The 19168-nt window shown below is 39.9% G+C and overlaps 2 protein-coding genes across 4 annotated transcripts; both read right to left on the bottom strand.

Moving 5' to 3' along the window:
* Window positions 1-475: 475 nt before the first annotated feature.
* Window positions 476-5751, bottom strand: LOC118393429 (leukocyte surface antigen CD53-like). The gene is made up of 8 exons (XM_035786093.2): window positions 5570-5751; window positions 3013-3096; window positions 2195-2383; window positions 1956-2030; window positions 1657-1767; window positions 1400-1507; window positions 1201-1284; window positions 476-788 (listed from the first exon to the last, which is right to left on the bottom strand). Exons 2-8 carry the CDS (start codon window positions 3073-3075, stop codon window positions 717-719), a joined length of 702 nt encoding a protein of 233 aa, XP_035641986.1. The 5' UTR covers window positions 3076-3096; window positions 5570-5751; the 3' UTR covers window positions 476-716.
* Window positions 5752-7594: 1843 nt separating this feature from the next.
* On the bottom strand, window positions 7595-19150 carry LOC118393427 (leukocyte surface antigen CD53-like). 3 transcript variants are annotated; one of them, XM_035786088.2, is made up of 8 exons: window positions 19018-19150; window positions 12115-12205; window positions 11669-11857; window positions 11415-11489; window positions 11194-11304; window positions 10925-11032; window positions 10629-10712; window positions 7595-8909 (listed from the first exon to the last, which is right to left on the bottom strand). In XM_035786088.2, exons 2-8 carry the CDS (start codon window positions 12175-12177, stop codon window positions 8841-8843), a joined length of 699 nt encoding a protein of 232 aa, XP_035641981.1. In that variant the 5' UTR covers window positions 12178-12205; window positions 19018-19150; the 3' UTR covers window positions 7595-8840. The 3 variants fall into 3 exon arrangements, with proteins under 3 accessions (XP_035641981.1, XP_035641980.1, XP_035641979.1); XM_035786087.1 differs by having other exon boundaries at window positions 19010-19143; XM_035786086.1 differs by having other exon boundaries at window positions 18945-19140.
* Between the last annotated feature and the right edge of the window lie 18 nt (window positions 19151-19168).

Genomic DNA, 19168 nt, shown 5'->3' with positions numbered 1-19168 from the left:
GGTGGTGTGAAAAACTGCAAATATACATAGAAAGGGACCCGAATGTAGATGTTAGAAAAATGCTAAACAGAAATGTTTCTTGTAAACTCCCACAACAAACAACCCAGTCCAAACAAGGTGGTGTTTTCACACCTTCACACAAGAGTTTTAACAAAGTTCTCACAGAAAGGAGGGTTCTTTTACTGACTGCTTCGTTGTTATATTAGTGAAGTGAAACCATCAGTTACGCTCTAAGAAGAAGTGGTTAAATTCAGTTTCACCATGCAGGTTGAAAGTAACAGGAAACCATGTGACGTTGACAAGCCACTGTCATACTGTGTAGTTAGAAAGATGGTGATGGGAATGTTTTTGTTTTTTTAACTCCCAAGATATTTTAATTTAGGAAATCCATTTCAAAGTCTGATGGCAGAAACATTTTATACAGTTACGGATCGAGAGGCAAAAGTGCTTTTAGTCAATCTTTGTGGGGTTAAAATTCATTTAAAAGCTCAATGTTTATTGCATTATTTGGATTTACATTATAAAGTGCCTGCCTTTCAGCATAAAATGAACTGATGGCATTATATTACAGAAAACAAACATTAATTTAAGTGTATAAAATCTCATAGGTGCCTGAAAATGTAAGTTTATAGTTCTGTATATGGAAATTCTCTGTAAAACAGTTGACAGATGTTTTCAGTTAGAACAGAAAGGTCCTAATCATGTAAGCAGAAATGTCATAACTTGTAGCCGAGTCCAGACCGGCTTATGTGACAGAACAAAGTCATGGAGAAACACATGCCCAGGACCTACCAACAGAAAAAACAAAATGAACGTGTTAGCCTACATGGTGTCATGGTAGAGTTATGTAACACCATCCCAAATGGCACCCTATTCATCTGGTGAAAAGTAGTGCACTATATAGGGACTAGTGTGCCTTTTGGGACGCACACCATATTCCTTAGACGCTATTCAAGATGAGTAGTGTATAGGCCTCGCGCCTATACATTACTCATCTTGAATAGCGTCTAAGGAATATGGTGTGCGTACCAAATGGCACACTAGTCCCTATATATAATCCACTGCTTTTCACCAGATGAACCCATGGGACCAGGTGACAAGATGCTTCTGGCCTGGAATGTTTTTTTTTTTTTTTACGTGAATGCCAATATAAACCTGTCACCGACACCCTGTATTAACTAGCAGGGAAGCTGATCATACCTCGATAATGCAGAGCACAATCACACCAACACCGGTGACTAGGAAGTTCTCCTCAAACCACACCTTCAGCTTATTGTAACAACCCTGAGATGAAGAGAAAATATCCTTATTGAGTGACATTGGCTATGTTTTTCTACAGTATTGTAGTTCATTTGAGGCTTGTTAATCATGAAAGGATATTGTATATGTGATGTCATACGGCCTCCCAGTATACTGGTGTCTTGGGATCACATGGGCTCTCTCGGCAGCACGACAGGGGCACTTTGTCCTTCCAGTCACTTGTGTTGTGGATCCCACAGCACTGGAACTAAATGTAATAGAATTGAGCATGAGAAAAGCAGTGTCATTTCATGTGCTACATATTTCCATTCAATTTTGTTTGGAACTATGTCAGAGTGAAAGAGGGGTCATCCAAGTTTCATTGTAAAGTTTAAGTGTTTCTCAATTCACACTCACCGTGACCTGAATGATGTCCCAGTCGTCTGTGTTTGTGGAATTCCCACCTTTAGTTGACTTCCTGGATTTCATCAGACTTTCTGTGAGATCCTTCTCTAGGAATCTGTCAATCTAAGCGCACATATTCTCATAAAACAGAAGGTCTCACAAAACACCATCTATCATCTTTGACCTTTCCTCACAACCCTGGCCCTCTCTCAACTCCTGATTTTCTTGTTATAAGTCCTCATGTATTAATGATCTCTTCCCTTCATTTTCTCTCACCCCTTAACCTCCTACCATCACCTGCTTTATCTTACCTCTTTCTCATATACCAGCAGTAGACAGGCTACAGTCAGTTCCACCAACATCAGAATGAACAGCAGGATGAAAAACTGTAAACCAAGAAAAATGGCGTATATGCACATCCTTCTGGAAAATCCTCTATCACTAAAAATGGGTTATTTACGAGTTTAAAGTCAGTTTAAAGCAAGGACAGTGAATGAAGAGACTGATGTCTCTGATGAATACAAAATAATGTCAAATATGTGAGACCTACAGTGATGAGGAGGCAGCGGTTCTCTTTAAGAGCCCCCAGGAACCCCAGGAAGGACACGCAAGTGATGATGATGCCGGTGATGAAGAGTGTGTTGGCCAGATTCAAGGTGGACAGGGTGGGGATGAGAGCAGAAACCTTGGTGTTCAACATCAGGAATACTCCAAAACCAAACACTGCCGTTCCACACATCTGACCCAAACACAACAACATGGCGTCAACATACATCATACAGAATACGGTGTCATATGACATAATTGTGTCCATATTAGGGCAGTCTCATCAGGACATGTCAGGCTTATCAGGAGGAGGCTGTCCTAAAAATGCACCTTATACAGGATAAATGGAAATTGAAATATTGAACATGGGAAGGGTTGCATTGGGTACGTAACTTTCTAAATGTAATTCGTTACTTGTCCAAAATTGTAACCGTTTTTGATTACTTCCCCCCCTTAACCTTGAGGCATTAGAAGAAGACAAAATGTATCTGTGAAACACATTTTGTGTCATCATAGTGGTGTCAGACTCGCTCAGGTGGGACAAACTTCAACTTGTGCCTTTTTCAATGCTGATTTGAATGTCATTGAGAAAACAGAGGTGTCAATTTATTTTTTCTGAATTTAAAAGTAATCCAAGAAGTAATCGTGTAGTTTTTATGAAGTACTGTATCTGTTTATCTGATTACAATATTTTTGCTTTTCACGTGACTAATTACTGTAATGCTTTTTGTAATCAGTTACTCCCCAACCCTGAATATAAAATTCAATCTCATTGAGGAAGTAAGAGTAGAAGGCTAATAGGTGAATGTTGGAGATACGTACAAAGCACAAGAAGTTAACCACACACATGGTGTATTTCAAACACTTGAGGCAATTTTGAGCCATTTCCCAGAAGTGCTTCCAGACCTGCCAAATAAACAAGAGACAGATAATATGTGTTTATGCCAATACATTAATGATAAGCTTGTCTTTAACACAGAGGCCATCAGTGAAAACAGCAACATATACCACACAAATACACAGCAACAATTGTTAAAAATAGTAATAACATCACTGAGTCAGATTTTTCTCTCTCCATCTGAAGATATTAGAAGGAACTGGGTACTGTTTGTGAGTGAGTAGCAAGGCCATCAAGTGTCACAGTGTGATGAAATTAGCCTGCTGTATCTGGTTTACTTCCTTTAAATTTACCCATGGGACTCGGCTGAACATTTTGAAATGGTTTCATCATAGTTAACATGTTTAGACCAATACAGTTTTGATTTCTATGGCAAACTCTGTAACGCTTCAGTTTTACAGATTGAATAGAGTCCTTATTCCTTGAGGAAAAATCAGTGAAAGTATACCAACATAAGTGTTTCGTCCCACTGCAGAGTGGAAATGTGGGTGGAATTGTACACCCACTCAATCACAGGAGGCTGCTGAGGGGAGGACGACTCATAATAGTGGCCAGAAGGGAGCTAATGGAATGGAATCAAACACATGGAAACCATGTGCTTGATGTACAGTACCAGTCAAAAGTTTGGACACACCTACTCATTCAAGGTTTTTCTTTATTTGTACTATTTTCTACATTGTACAATAAAAGTGAAGACATCAAAACTATGAAATAACACATGGAATCATGCAGTACCCAAAAACAAATCAAAATATATTTTATGTTTTAGATTCTTTAAAGTAACCACCCTTTGCCTTGATGACAGCTTTGCACACTCTTGGCATTCTCTTAACCAGCTTCATGAGGTAGTGGAATGCATGTCAACTAACAGGTGTGCCTTGTTAAAAGTTAATTTGTGGAATTTCTTTCCTTCTTAATGCATTTGAGCCAATCAGTTGTGTTGTGACAAGGTAGGGGGTGGTATACAGAAGATAGCCCTATTTGGTAAAACACCAAGCCCATATTATGGCAAGAAAAGCTCAAATAAGCAAAGAGAAACGACAGTCAATCATTCCTTAAAGACATGAAGGTCAGTCAATTCAGAAAATGTCAAGAACTTTGAACGTTTCTTCAAGTGCAGTCGGATAAACCCATCAAGCGCTCTCATGAGGACCGCCACGGGAAAGGAAGACCCAGAGATACCTCTGCTGAGGAGGATAAGTTCATTAGAGATACCAGTCTCAAAAATTGCAGCCCAAATAAATGCTTCGGAGTTCAAGTAACAGACGCATCTCAACATCAACTGTTCAAAGGAGACTGCGTGAATCAGGCCTTCGAATTGCTACAAAGAAACCACTACTAAAGGACACCAATAAAAAGAAGAGACTTGCTTAGGCCAAGAAATACAAGCAATTGACATTAGACTGGTGGACCGCAGCATGAAGGAAAAGCAGCCAACAAGTGCTCAGCATTTGTGGGAACTCCTTCAAGACTGTTGGAAAAGCATTCCAGGTGAAACTGGTTGAGAGAATGCCAAGAGTGTGCAAAGCTATCTTCAGGGCCAAGGTCGGCTACTTTGAAGAATCTCAAATATAAAATACATTTTGATTTGTTTAACACTTTTTTGGTTACTACATGATTCCATATGTGCTATTTCACAGTGATGTCTTCACTATTATTCTACAATGTAGAAAATTGTGTGTCCAAACTTTTGACTGGTACTGTATTTGATACCTTTCCACTAATTCCACTCCAGCCATTACCATAAGCCTGTCCTCCCATATTAAGGTGCCACCAACCTGTGAAATGTTTCTAACCCAAATGACACTTATCCTCTGACACCATGCTGTGTCTGTGATTATTAGCCATATTTAAATGAACCTCACTGAGCCAAACAACCTCTAAGGCTGAGTTTGCACAGGCAGCCCAAATATGGTCTTTTTTTCACTAATTGGTCTTTTGACAAATCACATGAGATCTTCTAACATCAAATCTTTTTCAGAGCTGATCTGATTGGTCAAAAGACTAATTAGTGAAAACAATATCCGAATTTGGCTGCCTGTAGAAACACAGCCTAAGAATCCCCAAACTTCTTCATCTTTCTTGTTATATGATTTTACTGGAGAAATGTTGTTTTTATATTAAATATACATGTTTTCAATATATAACACTCCCAACATTTAATTTTAGATTATTCTCATAGGTTTGAGAATAATCTAGCGGAGGCGGCTCGTAATAATGGCTGGAACGGAAAGAAAGAAATGGCATCATTGATACTGTTTCGCTTCAGGCATTACGGCGAGCCCTTCCTCCCCAACTAAGGTGACACCAACCTCCTGTGCTTTTCATATACACATGACCAATTTCTCTTATCCCTTGATGTCTATTAGACTAGACACATCACTCATAACAATCTAAAGACAATCAAATGTCGTCACTCTTTTACAGGAAATGAAAGATAACTTCTAATTTAAATGAATACAATTGAGACATTGTACTTACCTTGTCAGTTGAAATAGTGAAACAAGTTTAAATCAACCCCGATACCCTTTACAATCCGTTGTGTAGAGGATGTGCTGCACCTTTGACTTGGCTGTACTGGTACTTCCTGTTCTCAATTCATTCTACTTCCTTATTCTAGGGTATATTATGATAAATCTATACTGAGAACTTGTGCAGGGTGTGCATTTCAAAATAGCACTGAGGGGAAAGACAAAATGACAACTTCTGTTACGCATTACCTACATTCCAGAGGAGGCTGGTCCGAGCAGGTTTGGGAGGAGGTGCTCATTGTAAAGTCTGGAATTAAATTGATGTTGTTTCCATGTGCTTTATGTGTTTGGTACCATTCCATTTATTCCATTCCAGCCATTACAATGAGCTCATCCTCCTATAGCTTCTCCCACCAGCCTCCTCTGCCACGTTTAGCAAAGATGTGAACCCTGTTCTCCTTACGCTGAGGGAAATTTGGGCCTGTTGTTTTCTACCATAAAAAAACAATGTTCAGAAATACTTAATGAAGAAAAAGATGACTCATTGTTGTTTCAATCATACAGTATATGTACAGTGCATTCGGAAAGTATTCAGATCCCTTGACTTTCCACATTTTGTTACTTTACAGCCTTGTTCTAAAATTGATTACATTATTTTTTTCCTCATTAATCTACACACAATACCCCATAATGACAAAGTGAAAACAGGTTATAATTTTTGCTATAACAAATACAAAACTGAAATGTACATAAGTATTCAGACCCTGCTTTGAGACTTGAAATTGAGCTCAGGTGCATCCTGTTTCCATTGATCATCCTTGAGATGTTTCTACAACTTGATTGGGGTCCACCTGTGGTAAGTTCAATTGATTGGACATGATTTGGAAAGGCACATACCTGTCTACATAAGGTCCCACAGTTGACAGTGCATGTCAGAGCAAAAACCAAGCTATGAGTTCGAAGGAATTGTCCGTAGAGCTCTGAGACCAGATTGTGTCGAGGCACAGATTTGGGGAATCGTACCAAAACATTTTCTGCAGCATTGAAGGTCCACAAGAGCCCAGAGGCCTCCATCATTCTTAAATTAAGCAGTTTGGAACCACCCAGGCTCTTTCTAGAACTGGCCACTCGGCTAAACTGAGCAAACGGGGGAGACAGGCTTTGTATCAGGGAGGTGACAAAGAACCCAATTGGTCTCTCTGACAGAGCTCCAGAGTTCCTCTGTGGAGATGGGAGAACCTTCCAGAAGGACAGCCATCTCTGCAGCACCCCATCAAATCAGGCCTTTATGGTAAAGTGGCAAGATGGAAGCCACTCCTCAGTAAAAGGCACATGATAGCCCGCTCTGAGTTTGCCAAAAGGCACCTAAAGACTCTCAGACTATGAGAAACAATATTCTCTGGTCTGATGAAACCAAGATTGAACTCTTTGGCCTGAATGCCAAGCGTCACGTCTGGACAAAACCTGGCACCATCCCTACGGTGAAGCATGGTTGTGGCAGCATCAAGCTGTGGGGATGTTTTTTAGCGGTAGGGATTAGGGGACTAGTCAGGATCGAGAGAAAGATGAACGGAGCAAAGTACAGAGAGATCCTTGATGAAGACCTGCTCCAGAGCGCTCAGGACCTCAGACTCGGGAAAAGGTTTACCTTCCAACAGGACAACAACACTAAGAACACAGCCAAGACAATGCATGAGTGGCTTCGGGACAAGTCTCTGAATGTCCTTGAGTGGCCCAGCCAGAGCCCGGACTTTAACCCGATCGAACATCTCTTGAGAGACCTGAAAGTAGATGTGCAGTGACGCTCCCCATCCAAGCTGACAGAGCTTGAGAGGATCTGCAGAGAAGAATGGGAGAAATTCCAAAAATACAGGTGTGCTGTGTCATTATGGGGTATTGTGTGTAGATTGATGAGGGGATTTAAAAAAAAAATCTATTTTAGAATAAGGCTGTAATGTACATTTTTGGGGGGAAAAGGTCAAGGGGTCTGAAGACTTTCCAAATGCATCCAGAATGACACGAGAGTAAGAGTAAAAAGGTTTTATGCACATCCACATTTTTATTGCGAATCTATGGTTTAATAGACAGGTATGAGCAGTCAAGAATCCAGTTGATTAATGGTAATTTACCTGTGGTTTTAAAACAATCACAATAACATACATACATATTAGTCTCTAAGGTGCAATTCATCCAGAATGAAATTAAAACACAAAAATAAAGAACGATAGCGCAAATTCACAGGAGGCTGCTGAGGGAAGGACGGCTCATAATAATGGCCGAAACGGAGCAAATGGAATGGCATCAAACACATGTAAACCATGCGTTTGATGTATTTGATACCATTCCACTAATTCCGCTCCAGCCATTACCATGAGCCCGTCGTCCTCAATTAAGGTGCCAGCAACCTCCTGTGCTCAAATTACTCAAAAGTGTCAACTGTTCTTGCCAATCTATTTTGTTAGATACTTGGTCATATGCTAAGTACTACTACTCATAACATTACTTCTCTCAGAAAGGTCAAATATAAACCCCAGAGGGGCCTTGTTGCTATTATAAACTGGTTACCAACGTAATTAGAGCAGTAAAAATACATGTACCCGTGGTATACAGTCTGATATACCGCAGCTGTCAGACAATCAGCTTTCTGGGCTCGAACCACCCAGTTTATAATTACTCTGCGTTGAGTCGTGCAAAAGAACAGCCCTTAGCCGTGGTATACTGGCCATATATCACACCCCCTCGTGCCTTTTTGATTAATTATATACTGGGTGGTTCGAGTGCTGATTGGCTGACAGCCATTGTATATCAGATCATATACCACGGGTATGACAAAGCATTTATTTTTACTGTTCTAATTAACGTTGGTAACCAGTTAATGAAAGCAATAAGGTACTCCGTGTTGCGTCCTGCATAGAAATCCCTTCGCCATATATCACACCTCCTCGGGCCTTATCGCTTAAATAAACAATCATACGAAAACTAAACATGTGAAGGAAAACAATATCCTTATCACATCTACATTTTAGTCATTTAGCTGACGCTATTATCCAGAGCGACTCACAGTGAGTGCATCGCAATGCTCTCCCGTGGGAATCAAACACACAATCCTGGCTTTGCGAGGGCAATGCTCTACCAACTGAGCCACATAGGACATCAATACATCTTTGAGAATTTTCATGTATTAAAAAGCTCTACATAAATTAAATCTATTGTTATTTTGTCTCCTGTTAATGAGATCCTGTATTGCGTAATAAGCCAGTTGAAAGTCATGGGTTCTCCTTTCACTTGTAACCATATCCATTACGACTGAACTGGCAGAAGATGGGGATGGTGAAACACATGCAAATGAACTGCAAACAAGAACAAAAACATGTTTTGGATACATAGTCAGCACATTCTAACTCAGACCAAAGTACATACAGACTAAGGAAGAGGAAACAGGCTGGTGGTAACCATAAAAAGAATGACCGCTTGTATTTCTATAGTAATTACAGTGGGGCAAAAAAGTATTTAGTCAGCCACCAATTGTGCAAGTTCTCCCACTTAAAAATGAGAGAGGCCTGTAATTTTCATCATAGGTACACTTCAACTATGACAGACAAAATGAGGAAACAAAATCCAGAAAATCACATTGTATGATTTTTTATGAATGTATTTGCACATTATGGTGGAAAATAACTATTTGGTCACCTACAAACAAGCAAGATTTCTGGCTCTCACAGACCTGTAACTTCTTCTTTAAGAGGCTCCTCTGTCCTCCACTCGTTGCCTGTATTAATGGCACCTGTTTGAACTTGTTATCAGTATAAAAGACACCTGTCCACAACCTCAAACAGTCACACTCCAAACTCCACTATGGCCAAGACCAAAGAGCTGTCAAAGGACACTAGAAACAAAATTGTAGACCTGCACCAGGCTGGGAAGACTGAATCTGTAATAGGTAAGCAGCTTGGTTTGAAGAAATCAACTGTGGGAGCAATTATTAGGAAATGGAAGACATACAAGACCACTGATAATCTCCCTCGATCTGGGGCTCCACACAAGATCTCACCCCGTGGGGTCAAAATGATCACAAGAACGGTGAGCAAAAATCCCAGAACTACACGGGGGGACCTAGTGAATGACCTGCAGAGAGCTGGGACCAAAGTAACAAAGCCTACCATCAGTAACACACTACGACGCCAGGGACTCAAATCCTGCAGTGCCAGACGTGTCCCCCTGCTTAAGCCAGTACATGTCCAGGACCGTCTGAAGTTTGCTAGAGAGCATTTGGATGATCCAGAAGAAGATTGGGAGAATGTCAAATGGTCAGATGAAACCAAAATAGAACTTTTTGGTAAAAACTCAACTCGTCGTGTTTGGAGGACAAAGAATGCTGAGTTGCATCCAAGGAACACCATACCTACTGTGAAGCATGGGGGTGGAAACATGCTTTGGGGCTGTTTTTCTGCAAAGGGACCAGGACGACTGATCCGTGTAAAGGAAAGAATGAATGGGGCCATGTATCGTGAGATTTTGAGTGAAAACCTCCTTCCATCAGCAAGGGCATTGAAGATGAAACGTGGCTGGGTCTTTCAGCATGACAATGATCCCAAACACACCGCCCGGGCAACGAAGAAGTGGCTTCGTAAGAAGCATTTCAAGGTCCTGGAGTGGCCTAGCCAGTCTCCAGATCTCAACCCCATAGAAAATCTTTGGAGGGAGTTGAAAGTCTGTGTTGCCCAGCAACAGCCCCAAAACATCACTGCTCTAGAGGAGATCTGCATGGAGGAATGAGCCAAAATACCAGCAACAGTGTGTGAAAACCTTGTGAAGGCTTAAAGAAAACATTTGACCTCTGTCATTGCCAACAAAGGGTATATAACAAAGTAGAGAGATAAACTTTTGTTATTGACCAAATACTTATTTTCCACCATAATTTACAAATAAATTCAGGCCGCTCTCATCTTTTTAAGTGGGAGAACTTGCACAATTGGTGGCTGACTAAATACTTTTTTGCCCCACTGTATATTCCTATGCTGGTAATCACATTGACCCAATTTAGAAAAGACGTAGAATGTTTCCTGTACCTGTAGAATGAAAAGGGAGACGACACCTGCTCCAGTGCTTAGAAAGTTCCTCGCAAACCAGTTCCTGAGCTTCATATGGCAGCCCTGAAAGAGACAGAGGTCATATTGCTGTGGCTGTTTTTGATACTTCTTTTTTATTTTATTTTTTAAAGATGAAAATCTGCATCCAAAATGACACCCTATTCCCTTTTATAGTGCACTACACATGTCCAGGGCCCATAGGGCTCTGGTCAAAAGCAGTGCACTATATAGTGAATAGGGTACCTTTTGGGATGTTGACAGAGAAACAAGCACACCTCCTGCCAGTTAGGTTGGGGGATGATGTTACAGGGGTTTTTGGTACAACAGGAGAGGGGCACGTTGCCCTCCCAGTCAGCCACGCCGTGGACCCCACAGCACCTGAACTAAACACAGCAAACCCACTGGGTTACCACCCTGTAACAACATTGTCCAGGCAAGCAGAATGGAGAAATGTATTGGAATGTTATTGAGGTCTAGGTACAGCTTGTATTATGTATACAGTGCGATATGTATGAATTTACTGTTATACCTACGGAATACTCACAATATGCTGGACCACATCAAAGTCCTCTTTAATGGTTAAGTTCCCCTCTGACGTAGAATTCTTGTATGTCTCCAAGCTACGCATCAGGTCTTTCTCAAAGAAATTGTCAATCTGTTTTGCAAACAGGTCACATGTTTACATGACTTCTACTAGCACCATTTCCTTTATTTAGTCAATAGAAGTCATACAGACAGCAGAGAACCCTTTTAGACGTTTCTTACCTCCCTCTCGTACACCAGAAACACACAGGCCATGGCCAGCTCCACCAGCATCAAGATAAACAGCAGGATGAAAAACTGCAATTACAACGGATCCCGGATTACTCATAGACCATGGGCGCGTCCCAAATGGCACCTTTAGAGTGCACCACTTTTGACCGGGGGCTATAGAGTGCCATTTGGGACACAGGCTTACTGTGCATGGTCCCTGACAAATGACCTAATAAAAGAAAGAAATAATATGTGTGCAGACTCACAGTGATGAGCATACAGCGGTTTTCCATCAGGGCCCCCATGATTCCCAGGAAACATACACACGTCACAATGGTACCCGTGACTACCAGCGTGTTGGCAGGGTATATGGGCCAGAAGGATGTGATGAGGGAGCCAAATCTAGAGTGCATCATCTGGAACTCTCCAAAACCCACGATGAAGGCACCACACAACTTGGAAGACACAAGTGTAAAAGGCTTACTTTGGGGTCAAAAAAGGGGAATACATGATCCAGTAGATCTCTCAAATTGTTGACATGAAAATGTTTAAATAACTTAGGAAAATCGTTTGTTTTGGTGACAGTATAGTATCGGAATAAAGAAAGTATCTTGAATAAAGTGATGTTTATGCTTTCATCCCCTCTACAGGCTGAGTTTGATATGACAGATGTCACCACGTTTTAGAGACCATAAAGAGCATGATAACCTACCCAGCAGAGGAAGTTGAGGAAGGTGACAAAACCTTTCAAGCAGTTCACACAGGAACGATTCATATTTCCTTATGGTGATGATCCCATCGACCTGAAGAAAAACACACAATTCAATATCATGTTGAACCGTTAGTGCTTACCGTTCATTTGATTGATAACAGGATGGGGGAGGAGCTAAAGGGTGCGAATGTCACCAGCCAGACCACATTCAAAACCATGTCTGAGGATTTCACCGTTTTCCAAACGAAACACCTGACAAGCACTCTTTCAAAGAAGACTACCTCGAAAATCAATCGAGGCTCAATAACATTTTAAATCGATGGAAATGAGAATGTAAAGACTGAAGCTTGGCATGACACAGAATTCAAGGCCAATAAACTCCTGGCAGATCAACTCAAACTGGGCCCTAAACTCATCGAGATGGAGAGGGAGGGCACATATGAATGGGAATTTCTTCCCCGATGAACGCCCCCCCCTCAGCTATAGTCCACTGATTTGACACACACCACACCCATATTTACTCTACTTTGTTCATGTGTTTCACCTAACCACATGACCCAAACAACACACATTGCTCTAAATGTCATACCCCTCTGAGGTCTTCAGTGGTGTTATGTGGACTGTGTCAATGTGCATTCCATAGGAAGTGCACCCGAACTAACACAAATGTATGGTTGTATTGGACATGTAAGGCATGAACTATATTTAACCTTCATTTAACTAGACAAGTCAGTTAAGAGCACATTCTTGTTTCTAATGACGGCCTACCAAAATGTAAAATACCTCCTGCGGGGACGGGGGCCTGGGACTAAAAATAAACACACATCACTACAAGAGAAACAACACAACACTACATAAAGAGAGACCTAAAACAACAACATAGCAAGGCAGCAAGCAACACATGACAACACAGCATGGCAGCGAAACATAGCAACAACATGGTAGCAACACATCATAGTGGTTGCAACACAACATAGTGGCAGCACAAAACATGGTACAAACATTATAGGGCACAGACAACAGCACAAAGGTTAAGAAGGTAGAGACAACAATAGATCACACAAAGCAGCCACAGCAGTTAGTAAGTGTGTCCATGATTGAGTCTATGAAGGAAGAGATTGAGATAAAACTGTCCAGTTTCAGTGTTTGTTGCAACTCGTTCCAGTCGCTAGCTGCAGCGAACTGAAAAGAGGAGCGACCCAAGGATGTGTGTGCTTTGGGGACCTTTGACAGAATGTGACTGGCAGAATGGGTGTTGTATGTGGAGGACGAGGGCTGCAGTAGATATCTCAGATAGGGGGGAGTGAGGCCTAAGAGGGTTTTATAAATAAGCATCAACCAGTTGGTCTTGCGACGGGTATACAAAGACCACCAGTTTACAGAGGATTATAGAGTGCAGGGATGTGTCCTATAAGGAGCATTGGTGGCCATCTGATCCAGATGTTTTTTTGGGGTCAAGTTTAAGCAGCTGCTTTAGCACCAGCTTGCAGGGAGAAACTTTGTAGCGGGGCAGGGGAAAAAGAGGGAGAAGCATCGGGGATAGTCACATTAGAATGGGTGGGAGATGAGGAAATGTTGAACGGGCAAGGAGGCATAGCGGAGTCAGATAGGTAAACATAAAAGTGGTAATTGGATGCCTCTATCGGCCACCCGATTCTGACATTAGCAGTTTCATTGTTATCCTTACATCAACCTTGGATTTGATTCATAATGAAGATAAAAATGTGTTTTCTATTTGGTTATTACAACATAAATGTATTTAAAATTGAGAAGCACTCACTGACATCTGACTTTTTGAATACTTTAGACTCCAGATATCTGTATCCCCTCATCTATAAGCCCACAAGAGAGACCAGTACACCTGTCATCCTTATTGATACTATTTGTATAAAATAGTTAAAAATCATACAATGTGATTTTCTGGATTTTTGTTTTAGATTCTGTCTCTCACAGTTGAAGTGTACCTATGATTAAAAAAATTACAGACCTCTACATGCTTTGTAAGTAGGAAAACCTGCAAAATCGGCAGTGTATCAAATACTTTTTCTCCCCACTGCATATTCACACACATATATTTAAAAAATATATATTTTTTCCTTTATTATTTTCCGCTGACCCAACAACCCTTCCCCTAATTGGAGTCAACTAATGAACAACAACACTAAGGCTTATACACACTATATACATTTAACAGACACAATGTATTTTACAATAGTTATATTTGATTTGTTTTTGGTCCTTCCTCTGCCCTTCTTTTCTTTTATTTGCCATATATCTTTAACTGTGCTGTTTCACAAAAGTTCTGAACCTACATACATTTCACAGACACAGATCATTTTACATTTGTTATCTTATTAGTCCCACCCTTCAGCTCCATTCAACTCCTCCCATCTTTCTCTCAACATCATCCATTTTGGATTTCTATTTGCCATATATTTTTCAACTGTGCTGTGATGCTTCACAAAAGTTCCGAACCTTTCTATTCTCATAGTTTCTACAGATATAAATTAAAGATGAACATTTTTGCTAAAAGTATTATTCGAATTATTGATCGATTGACTATGTCTTTTCAAATCACCCACTATTGCGATCTGCAGCGTTAGCTCCAGGTAAATGTTGAAATTCTTCAGCCATTTCTGGACCTGTGACCAAGAACAAGCTACATATGGACAATACCTAAATAAATAATCTAATCTAATCACTCTGGCTCTTCGCAGCAAAATCTGCAGAGCTGGGACGGTTGTATCCCCCATATATATAACATTCTTTTGGTTGCAAAAATGTTGTATAATAAGTGAAATTGAAAAATTATAGATTTAGAATCTGGCGTCATTTTGCATATCAGTTCATAAACCATGTGCCATGGAATTGGTACATCGAAACTACATTTCAATCTATATAGCACAGCTGTCAATTCTTTGGTCCGTATATGAAACTGGTATATACTTTTATTTATCACAATTTTCTTTAACCAATTTTGGTCTTTAATGCACGGCCAACATACAAGTTCCTTACTTTTCCCCCCTTCCACTTGCCTCAATTTACATTTCCATATATTTTAGCTGCATGTGTGACATAACTCCACCAGTCCTATTTATGATATTGTTTACACAGATAACTTTTTTACATTTTTTTATCAAAAAATCATTTTTATTTAATCAATTTGTATATTTGCGTTTAACCACAATATTTGTTATATTATTTGTTCAGGCTTTTCCTTAGTTAAACCACATAAGAGAGGAGCAGAAAGGTTCTGGAAACATTGGTTTACATCCGGTCTCAAAGAATTCTCATTAAAAAATTAAAAAAATTGTAGAAAAGGTTTCTCACAAATCCCTCTCCTTTGATTTCTGCAAATTACTAAAAGTATAATGACAAATTTACTCACCTACTTCAGATATCCCAAAAATATATTTTACTAACAAATTCCAACAATCCTTAAATAATATAAATTCTACTTGGAAAATCGTTAATTAACTGTTGAACAAGAAAAAGGCATCTACAACTATCCCATCTCGATGTATTGTTGGAAAGAAGACCTACAGTGATCCTGATGGTATTTCATGTGAATTTAATAATCTTTTTGTGAATGTGGGTTCCTCCGTCAAAGAAAATTGAAAATTGATGGAAATACCTTGAATTACATTTCCCTTCTCTGCTTCAATTTGATCCTCCTGAGGTAATGGAGGTGTAAAGGTAATTGGTAACTTAAAGATATCAGCTGCAAGTCATGATGAGATTGGTGCCTCTTTGGTGAAATCAGTGTCTTCCTCGATCACTGAGCCTCTAACGTATACCTTCACCAAATCTATGCAAACTGGTACTGTTCCGACAGATTAAAAAAATTGCCAAAGGTTTATAAATCTGGGGATCCAAGATCTCTGACAAATTATCGCCCAATATCTATAATACCATGTTTTTCTAAAATCATAGAAAAACATGGTGTATAAGAGAATGTTGAAACATTTAAATCAACAGCATTCTATATGAGCACCAATATAGTTTTGCAAAAACTACTCCACAGATATGGCTCTTTTGCAACTTGTGGATAAAATATTTACAGCCCTTTAACAACAATGAAAGGAAAAGGAAAGGGGGATACCTAGTCAGTTGTACAACTGAATGCACCCCTCTGAATCAGATACATTCTTGGCATCTTTTTAAATGTATCCAAAGCGTTTGACAGGATTGATCATGAAATATTACTTTCTAAATTGCATTATTATCGTTTTCATTAATATACATATAATTGGTTATATCGTTATGTTTATGATAGAGAACAATTTGTTTATGCAAACGGCTGTGCATCTACCAGGGCCAAGATATCCTGTGGCGTCCCACAGGGTTCAATAATTTAACCTTTGTTATTCCAAATCTATATCAATGACCTTGCTGCTGTGACTTCTACCGTACTTCCCATTCACTTTCCTGAAACCAATTTGATTTTATCACACACACATTTTGATTCACTAATTAATGAAGCCAACTCTGGCATAGCCACATTTTCTGAATGTTTCAGGATAAAAGAATTACCTTTCAACTTTAAAATATCCAACTTTATTGTATTCAATAGTAAGAATAATATGTATTGTAAAAAGAGAGCCAAAATCTCAGCTGATGGGAATGAAATGGAACACTAGATTCTTTGGAGTTCTAATTGATAAAAAAATATCCTGGAAAGATCATATTAAAAAATTCTGCAGCAAAGTGATAATCTGTTGGTATCATCAGAAAAATTAGTGGTTTGGTTCATAAGGCTCGCTTCCAAAATACATTTGCAAAACTAGCCACCTCTAATTACTTATCTCCATCTGCAGCCTTTGTTTAAGATACTCAATATCTTGTCTATGTAAATCAAGTCATATTTGTCACATGTACAAGCGTACTGTGAAACGCTTACTTACAAGCCCTTAACCAACAATGCAGTACAAGAAAGAGAGTTAATAAAATATTTACTAAAGTAAAATATCTAATCAATCAAAATGTAACACAATAAATGTACATAACAATAACAAGGCTATATACAGGGGGTACCGGTACCGAGTCAATGTACAGGTTAGTCGAAGTAATTTGTAAAGTGACTATGCATAGATAATAAACAGAGAGTAGAAGCAGTGTAACAACAAAGGGGGAGGGGGGTTAATGTAAATAGTCCAGGTGGCCATTTGATTAGTTGTTCAGAAGTCTTATGGCTTGGGGGTAGAACTGTTAAGAAGCCTTTTGGTCCTAGACTTGGTGCTCTGGTACCGCTTGCCGTGCGGTAGCAGAGAGAACAGTCTATGACTTGGGCGACTGGGCTTTCCTCGGACACCGCCTAGTATATATGTCCTGGATGTCAGAAAGCTTGGCCCCAGTGATGTACTGGGCCGTACGCACTAGCCTCTGTAGTGCCTTTACGGTCAGATGCCGAGCAGTTGCCATACCAGGCGGTGATGCAGCTGGTTAGGATGCTCTCGATGGTGCAGGTTGTTGTCCTGGGACCACTGGCCTGGTCTCTGACCTCCCCCCTATAGGCTGTCTCATCGTTGTTGGTGATCCGGCCTACTGTTGTGTCGTCAGCAAACCTAATGATGGTGTTGGAGTCATGCTTGGCCACGCAGTCATGGGTGAATAGGGACTACAGGAGGGGACTAAGCACACGCCCCTGAGGGGCCCCAGTGTTAAGGGTTAGCGTGGCAGATGTGTTGTTGCCTACCCTTACCACCTGGGGGGGCGGCCCGTCAGGAAGTCCAGGATCCAGTTGCAGAGGGAGATGTTCAGTCCCAGGGGCCTTAGCTCCCTCAATAACTTGATGACATTAATGTACGCCAATTATGAATTTTAAAAGACAAATACTCATACCTCCCAGACAGTTGACCTAAACCACTCAAAGGATTCTTCCAAGTTTATTTTGAAATCCATCTATATAACACAGTCTTGTGATAACCTTGATCCTCCACACTGCCGCACCTCACATAGTCAATTCTCTATCAGATACATAGGTACCATACTCTGGAATTGCCAAAACCTCATCATCCCTCAATAACAACCGAACACCGGGGGTCGCCTGATGAACCAAACTACTCAGTAATCTCCTCCATATAGCCCAACTCTCTCACACACATTTAAACCAAACATACTTTTTTTGTGATTGCTGATCGGTTCATTTGTACATTTATGATTAGTGGGTTTTGGTATCTGTTTTAAAGCTTTTTTACATTTTTGTTCTTATGTATTGTATATTGTTTTTTTTGTAGTGTGGTTTTTATATAATCCCGTGGGCTTCCAACCACACCTGCATGCCTTTAAAAAAATGTTTTATCTATATTATTGTTGTTTATAACTTATTTTCTTCGGTGCAAATAAATGAAACAGGATACAAAATGTCTTATCCCGCTTTAGAGTAGAAAAGCAGTTGATTCAAGTGACCATGACTACTCCTCATGTCTGATGGTTGAAGTGTTGACAAGACAGCACTGTTTGGTATGACAACAATGAGCACGGTGCCTGACCTATCCAAACATGTTATAGCCCCTCTCCTATACAAAGTATTGTTCCAAGCACATTTTCTATTTAATGTAACATTTAAATTGCCATCGAGACTTCCTATTCATTGCAGGATTTACCATTACAGAGCAATGACTAACAATTACACATTTTCAGAGCTTGTTGCAGTTCTTTTAAAGTCTAGATATACTTTGTACAATAAGATATTTTTCATCTACTTCAAATCTAAATACTTGTGCTGATTTTAAATAACATAACTTTTAAACATCTCAGTAAATTCTACAGTAAATATCTATATATATATATATATTTTTTTTTTTAAATCAACGAAGAGGACACAGTACCTTACAAACAAAGTGATCAAAAGTAATCCACAATGTTCCCTCAGTTAAAACAGCAGATATAATACCTGTGTACCATTGGTGTGACACTGAACCTTCAGGGTGTTGAAAGGTAAGGGCTGGAGCCTGGTGGCATAAGAGTGAAAAAAAGAGTCAAAAAGGAAACAATGCGGTTAGCAGACTGACACCTAAGTGACAGTAGACAGTAGAGCCCGCCCCACTATACA

This window comes from Oncorhynchus keta, chromosome 14 (genome assembly GCF_023373465.1).
Source record: "Oncorhynchus keta strain PuntledgeMale-10-30-2019 chromosome 14, Oket_V2, whole genome shotgun sequence".
Lineage (NCBI taxonomy): Eukaryota > Metazoa > Chordata > Actinopteri > Salmoniformes > Salmonidae > Oncorhynchus > Oncorhynchus keta.
Note: the sequence above shows the minus strand (reverse complement) of the source record. Positions and strands in the feature narration are given on the sequence as shown.

Excerpts from the sequence above, each read along its gene's own strand:
- LOC118393429 (XM_035786093.2), bottom strand. The coding sequence starts at position 3,075 with ATGGCTCAAAATTGCCTCAAGTGTTTGAAATACACCATGTGTGTGGTT. Across the intron at positions 1,508-1,656 it reads GGGACATCATTCAGGTCACG|TTCCAGTGCTGTGGGATCCA; the intron begins GTGAGTGTGAAT and ends TATTACATTTAG. Across the intron at positions 789-1,200 it reads TTGTGCTCTGCATTATCGAG|GTCCTGGGCATGTGTTTCTC; the intron begins GTATGATCAGCT and ends TTCTGTTGGTAG.
- LOC118393427 (XM_035786088.2), bottom strand. The coding sequence starts at position 12,177 with ATGAATCGTTCCTGTGTGAACTGCTTGAAAGGTTTTGTCACCTTCCTC. Across the intron at positions 11,858-12,114 it reads TCCTCAACTTCCTCTGCTGG|TTGTGTGGTGCCTTCATCGT; the intron begins GTAGGTTATCAT and ends GTGTCTTCCAAG. Across the intron at positions 10,713-10,924 it reads CCCAACCTAACTGGCAGGAG|GGCTGCCATATGAAGCTCAG; the intron begins GTGTGCTTGTTT and ends TGTCTCTTTCAG.